At 46.3% G+C, this 13279-nt stretch overlaps 1 protein-coding gene across 2 annotated transcripts in view; it reads right to left on the bottom strand.

Annotated features, from left to right (window-relative positions):
- The window catches only part of vps13d (vacuolar protein sorting 13 homolog D), a 62585-nt gene that overhangs the window by 30828 nt on the left and 18478 nt on the right, over positions 1 to 13279 (bottom strand). The window contains exons 23-46 of one of the 2 annotated variants that reach the window (XM_055931906.1): positions 13016 to 13187; positions 12711 to 12829; positions 12331 to 12555; positions 11426 to 11700; positions 11093 to 11226; positions 10691 to 10846; positions 10239 to 10443; positions 9924 to 9998; positions 9601 to 9804; positions 9227 to 9316; positions 8917 to 9057; positions 7543 to 7671; positions 6542 to 6616; positions 5179 to 5284; positions 4881 to 5033; positions 4479 to 4614; positions 4264 to 4311; positions 3960 to 4110; positions 3573 to 3789; positions 3038 to 3291; positions 1532 to 1723; positions 1267 to 1393; positions 459 to 601; positions 120 to 250 (exon numbers count right to left, since the gene is read on the bottom strand). In XM_055931906.1, the coding sequence (XP_055787881.1) occupies positions 120 to 250; positions 459 to 601; positions 1267 to 1393; positions 1532 to 1723; positions 3038 to 3291; positions 3573 to 3789; positions 3960 to 4110; positions 4264 to 4311; positions 4479 to 4614; positions 4881 to 5033; positions 5179 to 5284; positions 6542 to 6616; positions 7543 to 7671; positions 8917 to 9057; positions 9227 to 9316; positions 9601 to 9804; positions 9924 to 9998; positions 10239 to 10443; positions 10691 to 10846; positions 11093 to 11226; positions 11426 to 11700; positions 12331 to 12555; positions 12711 to 12829; positions 13016 to 13187 (3658 nt within the window). The remainder of the gene's footprint in view (positions 1 to 119; positions 251 to 458; positions 602 to 1266; positions 1394 to 1531; positions 1724 to 3037; positions 3292 to 3572; positions 3790 to 3959; positions 4111 to 4263; positions 4312 to 4478; positions 4615 to 4880; positions 5034 to 5178; positions 5285 to 6541; positions 6617 to 7542; positions 7672 to 8916; positions 9058 to 9226; positions 9317 to 9600; positions 9805 to 9923; positions 9999 to 10238; positions 10444 to 10690; positions 10847 to 11092; positions 11227 to 11425; positions 11701 to 12330; positions 12556 to 12710; positions 12830 to 13015; positions 13188 to 13279) is intronic. The other variant, XM_055931907.1, reaches the window with a different exon arrangement.

Below are 13279 nucleotides of genomic sequence, written 5' to 3'. Positions count from 1 at the left end.
TAGCTCCAATAAAGATCATGTTTGAGTCCTAAAACAGCGGAAATCTGCTTTCTTTTCATTGCTTTGTGTTGTCCCTTTGGATGTGTCTAATTCCTGTCTTTGCACTGTCAGTCACTCACCTTACCCCTGGCAAACTCCCTCTGGGAGAAGGCCAGTTTGTGGGTGGAGCGGTTGTCCAGCAGGTACCGAGGGGCAAAGGTCACGATGTGGGTGTCTCTGTAGCGGCCCTTGCCTTTACGAACGTTGATGCCTGTGTGAAAACACAAAGCAGCATATTTCAGGGCTGCGACAGGCTATATAATAGACAAGGGCAACAAATGGGCACCGATGCCCAAGGTTAACCATTAGTGAGGTGTTGTTGTTAGGCTACTTGAGGTTGTTGTTAGGCTACTTGCGGTTGTTGTTAGGCTACTTGCGGTTGTTGTTAGGCTACTTGCGGTTGTTGTTAGGCTACTTGCCTATGTTGTAGATGAGTCCAGGTCTATTCCCATGCTGGATGACCTTCACCGCCCTGACTCCACTCCCACCGTCCAGGGAAAAGCCCTGGCACCAACCGGGAACCCCGTCCGGATGGATCCCTTTCCCTATCCGCATAGTGCACCTGAGAAAAATGGAGACATAAGAAAACCGGAATTGTGGAAGCAACATGGTGGAAGCTCAACTTAGTTGTTTTTTTAGGATGTGAATTAATACATGGTTAATTAGCTAATTAGTTAACTATTAGCTAACTAGTTTATAGTTTGATTTCTAGCTGCTAATGTGTTGTCTATCAATATATAGCCTACCATCCTTCTGCAATGTCTCTCGACAGACAGACAGACAGACAGACGATGCAAGCGTATACACAGAAATGCACATTATGGACAGAGCTCGCAGTGCAGCCACTGGAGAGGATCTCCCTTGAGAAAACCAGATATACTATATACATATATATATACACATATGTATATACATACATATATATACACACACATACATATGTATATATATATATATACACACACACACATACATATGTATATATATATATATACATAAATATAGCTACACTGTGCAGTAACATGTTTCCCTCACCGCAAACGCAAAGTGCTTTTAGACTTTTAGATATCACCGCTACTGAAATAATTGTATATTGAACATTTGTTCAAATGATGGTTTTACAGTAGTATTACTAAACTGTGCAATACTGCTCCAATTATACATGTGAACAATAAAAGGGATAGTGTCTAGAATCAGAAGTGGAACCAGGCCCTACAGCACACTCACATGGCTGGCTGCTCCTTGTCAGTGTAACAGAAGAGCAAGGGGCTGAGACTCCTGGCTAACTCGTGCTCCTCAAACTGACCGCCTGCATCCGTCTTCCCATTGTCCTGACGGAAGATCAACGGCAGACCTGAGGGGAAGAAAACAGTCAGAACCGTCAAAAGGTCAATACTTATTTTAATTCTATTCACTGTGTATGTGTGTTTGTGTGTGTGTGTGTGTGTCTGTATGTGTGTGTTCTGTTTATGAGGAGGGATAGAGTAAGCACCGGTCTTGTTGATGAGCCAGTAGGGTGCTGAGATGAGGATCTTGAGCGCCCCCTGTGCCCGCAGGATGATGCGTATGGTGAGACAGAGCAGGCGCTTGTTGGCATCATACAGCCGCATGCGCACCACATAGTTCTGGGTACCAGGGGGAATCAGCAGCTCCTTACACACAGAGAAGTTCTCTAGCAGCACCCCTAGTGGGAGGAGGAGGGTACAGACATGGTCAGGGTGAAAAAGTGTGGAGTAGGCTGTATAGTTCAATGAAAAAGTCTAATGTGTGATTTCAGGCTGTAGTCAACAAAATATAAAAAGTCAACAAGGGGGTGAATGCTTTTCAAGGCACTACACATACTAGATACAGTGCCTTTGGAATGTATTCAGACCCCTTGACTTTTTCCACATTTTGTTACAGCCTTTTATAAAATGGATTAAACAAATCAGTGGCCAGATGGAAGCCAAAAAGGCACCTAAAGACTCTCAGACCATGAGAAACAAGATTCTCTGGTCTGATGAAACCAATATTGAACTCTTTGGCCTGAATGCCATGCGTCACATGGCATTCAGGCTGGTTCCAGGACGAAACCTGGAACCACCCCTACGGTGAAGCATGGTGGTGGCAGCACCATGCGGTGGCGATGTTTTTCGGCGGCAGGGCCTGGGAGACTGGTCAGGATTGAGGGAAAGATGAATGGAGCAATGTACAGAAAGATCCTTAATGAAAACCTGCTCCAGAGCGCTCAGGACCACAGACTGGGGCGACGGTTCACCTTCCAACAGGACAACGACCCTAAGCACACAGCCAAGACAACGCAGGAGTGGCTTCGGGACAAGTCTCAATGTCCTTGAGTCGCCCAGCTAGAGCCTAGACTTGAACTCGATCAAACATCTCTGGAGAGACCTGAAAATAGCTGTGCAGTGACACTCCCATCCAAGCTGACAGAGCTTGAGAGGATCTGCAGAGAAGAACGGGAGAAACTCCCCAAATACAGGTGTACCTAGATTGTAGCGTCATACCCAAGAAGACTCGAGGCTGTAATCGCTGCCAAAGGTGCTTCAACAAAGTACTGAATAAAGGGTCTGAATACTTATGTAAATGTACTATTTCCATTCTAAATTTGCAAAAATTTCTAAAAACTTGTTTTTTGCTTTGTCATTATGGGGTATTGTGCATAGATTGATGAGGGGAAAAAACGATATAATCCATTTTAGAATAAGGCTGTAACGTAACAAAATATGGAAAAGGTCAGGGGTCTGAAAACATTCAGAATGCACTGTATATTATCATTACATAAATTGTGCATTTCCACTATGAGATTTTACACTAGTCCTTGGTGTTTTACACCCGTGTTTCAGCCTCTGAGGCTTGGCCCACAAAAAGTCCAGGACCATGGCCCTCGTATACCTAGATTACATGGCTATGATATAGTATTATTTCCAGGTCAAGAACATTGAGATTCTTAATAGGTGGAGAGGTATTTAGATGAGAATGACAGCAGTGGGACTCCGACCTAGCTCCATGTTCTGGGAGGTGTCTGCAGCATGCAGCACAGCCTCCTTGCCCGGCTTCAGGGAGCCCTTGATGGACGTGCCCTTGATGTAGTAGTTGAGGTCGCAGGGCAGCAGGTTGGCCAGCACAAGCGTGGGCAGCAGGTAGATGGTGTGGCCTGGCTGCCAGTAGATCTGCTTGGAGCTGCCGGAACCCGATACGGTCTTGGCAGGCTGCTGGTCTGGGTAGTTCTCTTTCTTGATCACCACGCAGAACCTAACAGAGGGCAGGAGAGAAGAGGCGAGATGGGAGAGGAAGAGAGTCATTGAGAAGGTATCCCATGTAAGAAAATAAAGAATGTTCTATATTTAGCCTGAGGGCTGATATGCCAATAGCATGCGCTTGTGGCTTAAACCAGTAGTGTAAACTTGGGAGACAAATTCTATCAACACCAGAGTGGGGTTAGACAAGAAATAAATACATGATTTGGTATGATTGGTTGGATTTATTTCTGGACTGAGCCGACTCAGACTGTGTGTACTGAACTGGAATTTTACCTGAAGCTCCGTTTGAGGTGGTCCTCAAAGTCGGCCGACTGGCACTCCCTCTTGCTGCTCTTGACCTCGCCGGGTCTTTCCACGCTGGTCCAATGGATGGGCACCTTGCAGAAGAACAGGCCCAGGCCTTTGGGCCGCGCCTGCAGCCGCCACGACGTCAGATGGAGGGGCACCGCCAGGGCCTCGCCGGGCAGGATGGGCGGCAGCACCACAGGCTCTGAACCAACAGTTTGAGATACTTATATTCCTTCTTTAACCAATAAATAGTCTAATCCTCATGTCAATTCTTTTCACTGTTCAGTGTTTTTTTTGCATGGGAAATGGCGCCCCCTGTTGAGTATTTCCCAGTGTGAGGGTGAACCATGATGTATCATTGGGGTGACTCACTGTCTGGTGCTGAGGGGCTGTCTAGCCGCACCTCCATGGGCACTTCCAGGCGGTTCTTGACCATGAGGGCTGAACGGACTGTGATCACCTTCCGGGCACTACCCTCCATGGTGATAGAGAAGACCACGCGCACTGGCGGCAGAGCTGAGAACTACAACCACAGACATATCAGAGCCTAGCACCACAGACATACCAGAGCCTAGAACCACAGACATATCAGATCCTAAAACCACAGACATAACCTAACAGGGAATAAAAGGGGAAAAGCACTGGCTTATAGAAGTGTGATTGAAAGCACACCTACATAGACATGAGGGTGTATGATGTTGGTCCTGCTGACAGGGCTGCCCACCTAGAAAATGTAAAGAAATATCACAAACAATAAGCACAAAGCAGCATAATTCTAATGACATATAGGGAACATGTGAGAGCAGTGTTGGAGTAAACTATATTCCAAGCTTTAGTTTATTTAATAGCCAAGTAAGACCACCGCTCTTGACCTTTGATCTGAAGACTCACCGTGTTAGAGGGGTTGTTGCGGTCGGGGGCGGCGTAGCGGAAGAACACACCCACTTTGTCCACGGACACGGGTTTGACCTGCTCCCAGCCCCCCACACGCACCAACAGCTGATGTAACTTCAGCTCATGAGTGTGTCTGCAGAGAAACACAATAACCAACAGTTCAGAATACACAGATCTCAGTTTGTATTGATTTTGACATTTTAATCATTTAGCAGACGCTCTTATCCGGAGGGATTATTGTCAGTGCAAGGTAGTTCCCCAGATTGGCATTCATAGCTATGAATCGGTGTGTGATCACCAGTTTAAAGTCTTATTCACTTTTGTCCTTGAACTTTTTTGTACTTCCTTTTAGGTCTTAATCCCTATACGAAAATAACGGTGACGCACCAGAAACCATACCTATGCCTGAGTTTCTCTCGAGCTTCAAATTCAAAGGGAATCTCCTCTCCGGGCAGCACCTCTCGCCACTGGCTGACATTGTGGGTGTCATCTGTGCCTGGGCCGTGCACGTGGGATATGGAGTCTGCACTGCCACTGTGAGACAGCGCCACCCTGTGGGCAAATGGAGCACTCTGGTTATCAACATGCAATGATTCAGGAAGGCGCAACAATAAAATGCAGAATGCCTAGGCTGCACATTTTTGAAGGTAGACTCAGCAATATACCATTATCAATGGGAAGACTCTACTCCACTGACCTTGTAGGGGTGGTGGTGAGGGTGGCGAACCACATGGTACATCCCGTGTGATTGCGCAGGGCGTAGGGTACAAACGGCTGCCTCCGCTTGGACAGCTTCACGTCGGCTATAAAGCAGGCAAGGACAGACCAAGACATGAGAGGTATTCTTTACTAAGGAACGGCCCCTATAACTAACTTCAAACTGTCAACCACTTTCCTCAGTTACTTAAAAAATATATTCAATATATTAAAGAATATTGGGCTCTCTGGAATATAAAACACATATTTTTCATGGAATGTTTTTGAATTTCCGTCTATTGCATTTGAAATGATATAAAACAATGACAAAAACAATGGCTTTAAAAAAATGAAATACAGACATCCACATCAAAATGCCATTCATTGGATGCTTCCAAAGTTAATGCACAACATCATTAATCCATTCCAAATGGCAGCATGGATTTCCGAATGTCAGTTTTCAATCATGTGTTATACAGATGGTTCCACGGTGGTAGGCTAACAACATGACCATACCTACCACCACGATGCTCATTCAAATAAAGATGGGAGGAGGATGCACAGATGAGATACAACAACAGTTCACATTGACAGAGCATGCTCTTTTAAGCTTGGTTACTCAGAGGTAAATAATAATAGTAAACAACAACCACAATGGATTGGATTTCTATAGATTGACATTGAATGGGGGAGGTGAGACAACATGAGACAGAGAGAGAATACACAAAGGAAAGTGTGACACTGAGAATATGCTACTAATCTAAAATGACTCTGGGACGAGACACAATGGCTCTGTTCTAACATGGGGGGGCGTCACCTTCATCGGTAAATCCTACTTAAAAGTGCATCGTTAGCATCCAAGCTATTGGTTTCCCAAAATCATTGTTGGATTATGGATCAATTAAATACTATCTCTGAAGACGCTGATTATACTGACATTAGTTTAACTTTGGACAAATTTGCCAATATTGTTACAAGATAGTGAAACATTCGTGTTACTCAAAGCACTCTACATTTCCATTTTAGTAATTTAGCAGATGCTTTAATCCAGAGCGATTTACAATAGAGTAAGTATATGCATTTTCATAGTTTTATTTTGTACTGGTCCCCCCGTGGGACTCAAACCCACAACCCTGGCATTGCAAGCGTCATGCTCTACCAACTGAGTCCCTTTGCATTAACGTTGCACTTAAGTAAGGATAGCGATGATGACCCCATGGTTTGGAGACCATAGAAATAGAATTACAAATATCGCTTCTGACCACCGATCCACCCATTCTACTTAAGGATCCCCAATCTAGTAATTCTATTTCCTTGGTGGAGGCCAACTGCTGCCTATCTGATCTATGGTCTTTAGACTGTACCTCTGGAGAGAATCTGCTGCTCAAGGCAAGTCAAGCTGGCTGTGCTCCTAGTTCTAAGGTGGGCAAGAGGGACACCTGACAGCAGAGAGAGACAGTTACCACAGAGAGGAGAGAGACATGCAAGGGGTCAGGAGAGAAGACAAAGGTCAGGATGGGAGGATTTTTTTTTTTACCCACCATGACCAAGTGTGTTTTATTTTATATTATGGGGTCATAACACCAATCAATAGACCTGGATCTGAGCTCAATAAAATCCTAACCCTCCCACCCTAAGGCCTACAGTACAACACTGTCATAATAAGGCGATAAAACATGTGGTAAACAGTCTTTACAACTAGTTAGCATGATTTAGACACGATAGACTTATCTAGGCCTAGGGCGGAGGGTTCAAGTAAAGAGTTCAAATGTTTTGATAGAAACATGGAGTGAGTCTTAACTCTTAATACACCATTTGACAAGGCAAAGGAACTGTGTTCATGTTCGTAGACATTCATTCCCAACACTTGTGGCAACATTTTCTTCAAACTCTCCAATTGTGCAATAACCATGCGAAGGCAGTGATTATTCAGGCAGGTTTCCAAAGCATCTGTGTAAAGTTTTTTTGCATTGTCATAAAGTCCCTCTCAATCAGTGTAATCTTAATCTGCACATAATGACATGTGATACAGTAGCAAAGATATTCTGGTACTACCTAAACATTATTACAGAATAAATTGGGAACCACACAATCAAATACTCCAACACATATTTACAGTATATTCAATAAGATTGTCGTCACTACTCACTAGCGTTTGATATGTGCTGGAGCAATTGAGGGCCCTACTTTTTTCTACTGTGGCTATTTCTAGCCCATAACAAGTGATACGCGTATGTGTGCATACCAGTAAGTGGTTTCATATGTAACTGTACAGATGTTATAGAGTATGTCAGCTGTGTGAATGATGTGTGTGTGTGTGTGTGTGTGTGTGTGAGAGAGTAAACTTAGAGGAAACAGTACTCACTCTGTCCGAAACAGGGGGGGTCCACTGAGGAACCCATCCAGGATAGGGCTGCCGATGCCTGGGGTGGCTGCTGCTCCTCTTCCTTGCAGTAGTCAGCCAGCCAGGAGCTCTTGGTGAGGCTGTACTGCTCTGTGTGGCCAGGAGAGTGTGGTAGCAAGGTGAGGAGGACACTCAAATCCATTCAAGGCCACCATTACAGACCACTCGGTCTCTGGCTTAAATACACTGAACAAAAATATAAACGCAACATGCAACAATTGAAAAGATTTTACTGAGTTACGCTTCATATTGGAATACAGATACGCATGTTGGTCACAGATAAAAAAATAAGTAGGGGTGTGGATCAGAAAACCAGTCAGTATCTGGTGTGACCACCATTTGCCTCATGCAGCACGACACATCTCCTTCGCAGAGCTGACCAGGCTGTTGATTGTGGCCTGTGGAATGTTGTCCCATATGCACCGTCTGCCATCTGCCCAGTACAGTTGAAACCGGGATTCATCTGTGAAGAGCACACTTCTCCAGCGTGCCAGTGACCATCAAAGGTGAAGTCAGATACAACACCGAACTGCAGTCAGGTCAAGACCTTGATCAGGACGCTGAGCACACAGATGAGATTCCCTGAGAGTTTGTGCAGAAAGTCTTGGCTGTGCATCAGCTGTCTGGGTGGCTGGTCTCAGACAATCCCGCAGGTGAAGAAGCCAGATGTGGAGGTTCTGGGCTGGCATGGTCACAGGTGGTCTGCAGTTGTGAGGCCAGTTGGAATTACTGTGAAATTCTCCAAAATTACATTGTAGGCAGCTTATGATAGAGAAATTAACATTCAATTCTCTGGCAACAGCTCTGGTGAACAAATCGTGCAATCAGCATCCCAATTGCACGCTCCCTCAACTTGAGACATCTGTGGCATTGTGTTGTGACAAAATTGCACATTTTAGTGGCCATTTATTGTCCCCAGCAAAAGGTGCACGTGTGTAATGAATGATCATGCAGTTTTAATCAGTTTCTTGATATGCCACACCTGTCAGGTGGATGGATTGTCTTGGCAAAGGAAAATGCTCACTAAGAGAGACAAAAACAAATGTGTGCACAAAATTTGAGAGAAATACGTTTTTTGATCTTTTAAACATGGGACCAAAACTTTACATGTTGCGTTTATATTTTTGTTGGGTATATATCCAGGGCTAAAACCCTTTAGTTAAACATGGTGTGAAGAAGTCAAAGACACATCCAAAAAGGCACCCTTTCATTACATAGCGCATTACTTTAGACCAGAGACCTGTGGGACCCTGTCAAAAGTAGTGCACGACGTAGGGAATAGGGTGCCATGTCAAATGCATCCCGTGTCCAAATAGTGGGCAGTGCAGGTCATACCCAGGAGGACAGAGGTGACGTTGACATCCAGTCTCTGCTTGGCACGGATACCCATCTTGAGGCGTGGTGGGTGGAGGCGCCCTGCAGCCTGCTGCTGCCAAGTCAGGAAACAGGGCCAGGGCTCGATGAAGGGCTCCCAACCTGACACACACGTGAACATGAACATGGGCATAAACACAGAGATATGGATAGGAACAGAGAGAAACATACAATGGAACAGTGGTTCAGATCATTACAGGATCATTTGGCTCTGGGTTACAGCTAACTGTTGTGACTGACTGGCCCCGGATGTTCATCTTCAGCAGCTCACCTGACAGTTCTCTGTTGTAGTAGTCCCCTGACAAAGTAAAGCTGCCGTTGCCCTCCTGGGTCGAGCCGATCCGCTGCAGCACATACAGCCCTGCCATGGGAGTTAAAAGGATAATGAGCTCTCAGGTGATATTACATTGTTGTTATGTTATAGTATTAACACTGACTATAGTACGTACCACTAACATTATATTACACACACTATCAGTATGCATGGTATCTGAATATTTAGTAGCTATAGAACAAGTTTTCAGGAAGGTGAATGTTCCAGCTTCTGTCTGTTGCTTTCATCCAAACTCCCAAAACACACAGTGGATATTACATGAAAAGGGGATTTCCTTCCACATATATGAAGGGCAAGGCGCTCAAACTGACGAGAGAAAGTGAACTCAGCCAGCGGGACATCACAGTCGAGACAGTCGTCAATGAAGCAGATACACACGCTCTCCGCCTTGACCTCCACACCGGACAAAGGGTGCGACGAGTGGCTGGCCGAGTCCGGGTCTGCTCTGCCCCGGGCCTGACCCACCATGGTCTCTGCATTCTCCAGCAGCCATGTGGCAGCCTGGTCCAGTTGGCCTGGGAGGGGACAGACAAGGTGGTCAAGTCCATACCGTGTATGAAAAGCGTGGCCACATTCCATTCCTAGTGGGAGGAGATGTGGCATTGTTAGAAAATTGTAGCTAGAGCCTCCTCACCTTTGCTCTGGATCAGGGCTCGTTTGCAGTCCTCCTTCCTGAAGCCTAGATCCTGTAGCCGAGTCAACTGGCCCTCTGAAGACAAAACATATCACATCATACCAGGGTTATGGTAACAAGCTGTGCTACGTATCTTTTATTATTATACCTGAGTTATTACAGCTTGTGAGGTCAACACTCATGGGTCAGGAACAATAACAGAGCCAGTGGTAAAGAAAAATAAATGCTAACATGACTATTCTAACATAATAGCTACGTAAACCCTATTCACCATAAAACTCAACTACACCCCTGTAGGCCTCTGAGGTGACATACCTAGCAGTGCCTGGGTCTTTTGCCTGAAGTTGTCTTTCTGGGAGCTAGAGGGGTCCTGGTTGGCTGATGGTACTACAAGGGCCTGGGTGCCTTCGGCAGTGTCACTAGGCCCGGGAGAGCCTGCGGTGGGGATGGATTTGGCGATAGCCAAGAAGAGCTGAACATCGTTGTAAGAAAGCCGGATGTCCAAAGCAGGGAACTGGATCTGTGAGGACAACAGAGACCCATTGATATTTTGCATGATCACAGAAAGTGTTCTAATCACAAAATTGTGTTTTTTTTCTCCAATAAACCTGGGTTACGTTCAGTAAGTAGGCATGAAACAGTACAAAATGTGTCGAAACAGAGAATAAAAACAGGTGCTTTCAATGGACTTTCAGCAAATGTGTTCTCCCATTTGGTACCTACTGAACATTACCCCCCCCCATCCCCACCCCTGACTGAACCCTGACCTCCAGTAGAGGCGGGAAGTCTGCCATGTTGAAGGCGTCTAGCAGGCCAGAGCTGCTCTGGTAGGTGGGACTGCCACACAGCTCCACCTGCACGTTGACAGGGTCGATGATGGACAGGGCTGTCTCCTGCTCACTGCCAAGCCGACAGGAGAACACCTGGACATGGACAGGAAGACACCAACATGACAAAACAGCCTTGTGTAGAGCGTAAGAGTTGGAAAGAGGGCGCATCCCCCATCTTTGACATGATCACTTCTGTGACAGCTTCTGTACCCTCTAACTCTATGGAACATAGTTTGTATCAATTTGAATATGGGTCTAACTCAAACTGACATAGGGCTCTGTATTGAGTTAGTAGTCCAGTGGTTTCAGGACATAGTTGTGAAAGTAGTGGTCAGTCACCTCGATGCCGGCCAGGCTGCCAGAGAATGGTCTGTCCAGCAGACGGGGTTTGTAGGTGAGTACAGTGGTGCCCTTCAGAATGACGGCATTGGTGTCCAGACAAGACGAGTCCTCAACCACCACAAACTCAGTACCTTGGACCAAACATGTATTTTATGTATTATCATTGTCTATTATTGAGATTACAGTCATTAACTAGTGGTGACAATGCAGCATAAGAAACATCACGACTATGAGAGACAATTCAAATGATATCCGTGCTTGCCAATATCTGAATCTCTATTGCACAACAGAGACTTACGGCAGGGGAGTCTGCCTGCTGTAGCTCCTCACCTGTCACGTTGATCTTGACTTCCAGGTACCGATCCTGCATGACGGGCACAGTGGACCTCTTGGTGACCACGCCGCTCTTGACTGTCTTGGGCATGACGGCACCCGTGGTCTCTGTGTCACTGCTGCCGCTGGGCCAGCGCTGGCGAGGCGCGCCATCTGCCCCCTTCTCAGTGGGCATGCGCAGGAAGTCCCGAACCAGCTGGAGCCAATCAAAGATGAGGAAAACACGCAGGTTGTTGAGGACAATGGTGAAACAGGACGAGTCTCTAGTAGACCTGACAGGAGAGAAAGGAGAAGATAATGATTAATAAGTGTGGGTCTGTGTGTCTGTCTACATCAGGCCTAAGAGCCAATTCATGCTTGATCCGAAAATGTGGTCGGAGGCGCCGCATGGATGGTGTGACGCAATCGCGGCGCATTCGGAGGCACGCTGAGGCCAAATTGAGCTCCGTACCACATCGACGTCCCCCTCTCAAATTTTGGAACAATGCGGAGGGCTCCGTATAGCTCCATATTGACATGGTCGGGTGACGGTAGGTGAGGGTGGGAGGTCCAATATAAACAAAAGTTCATTTCCTTGACAACTTCCATCACAAGAGCTAAGCTGCCCCGCGAGGCGCAATAAGTATGAATGCCCTGACTTCTGCAGAGGCCGTATCATTGTAAATGCTGTACGGCCAATGCAGACGTCGGATTGACCAAGCAGCGCTTTTAAAGGGCCATGACCGTGTCCAAAATGGCACCTTATTACCTATGTAGTACCCTACGTATGTATCCATTTTAGATTTGCCAATACAGGCACAGACTTTGTATTTGGCATTTCACAAGGCTCTGTGCTTGGACCCCTGCTATTTTCTGCATACATGTTACCACTTCGAAATGTTATCTGCAGACATGTCTTGTACCTGTAATGCAGCTCCAGCTGGAGTGTGGCCCGGTTGGTTCCCGTCTTGGAGGGCTGCAGGATGCAGTCGAAGACATTGTGCTTGCCCCTGCCACTGCTGCCTACGTCCATGCCAGGCCCGGTGTAACGGGTGTCATATGCCAAGAGGGAGTGAGACACCAGATTCACCGACTTGGAGCCGTTGGAGAAACTCTCAAACAACAGCTTAGACTTCATGAAATCAAACCTGCAGATAAGGAGAGGAGCGCTCAGTGAGGAACAACGGATTTGGATTGTCAGTTTACTTCCTGAATTGAAATTGACCCAAACCAATTGGCAAAAGTAAATACACAGAAAACATTTGATAACTCCTCATGCTCAAAACGAAGCGTTAATACCAACCTGGCTAGTGAGCATGGTTTCTGTCCCGTGGCATTGGGGCTGTCCAGCAACTCCAGGCTGACGTTCATCATGTCCACCAGGACGGACAGGCTGGTGTACACATCACCACTCAACACCGTCTGGGGACACACATGGAGTCACTCAGAAGAATCCCTCTCAGAAGAACATTGTTAGTCAATTAAAAGTCTATAATTGGCAGTCAGCCACATTGCAGAGAGTATGTGTATGCGTGTGTGTGTGTGTGTGTGTGTGTGTGTGTGTGTGTGTGTGTGTGTGTGTATGTGTGTGTGTGTGTGTACACTCACATAGTTGCTGGGGTCCTGCAGGTTGTACGGGCGGAGAAACTCCTCAACAGGCTCTCCTAGGTTGTTGTCCAGCAGGCCTCGGATCAGCTGGTAGCGCTCCAGGTCCAGGGAGCAGTGTACTGAGGACAGGCTGCCGTGGATGGACATGTCTGGTACCGTATGGCTCAGCGCACTAGTCAATCAATCAATAATTCAGTCAAATCAACCAATCAATACTATCTTTTTTTGTCCCACTTGGAAAAGTTATCAGCATACAGGAACAAC

This window comes from Salvelinus fontinalis, chromosome 8 (assembly GCF_029448725.1).
Source record: "Salvelinus fontinalis isolate EN_2023a chromosome 8, ASM2944872v1, whole genome shotgun sequence".
Lineage (NCBI taxonomy): Eukaryota > Metazoa > Chordata > Actinopteri > Salmoniformes > Salmonidae > Salvelinus > Salvelinus fontinalis.
The sequence above is the reverse complement of the archived record's forward strand: the minus strand, read 5'-3'. Positions and strand labels throughout refer to the sequence as shown.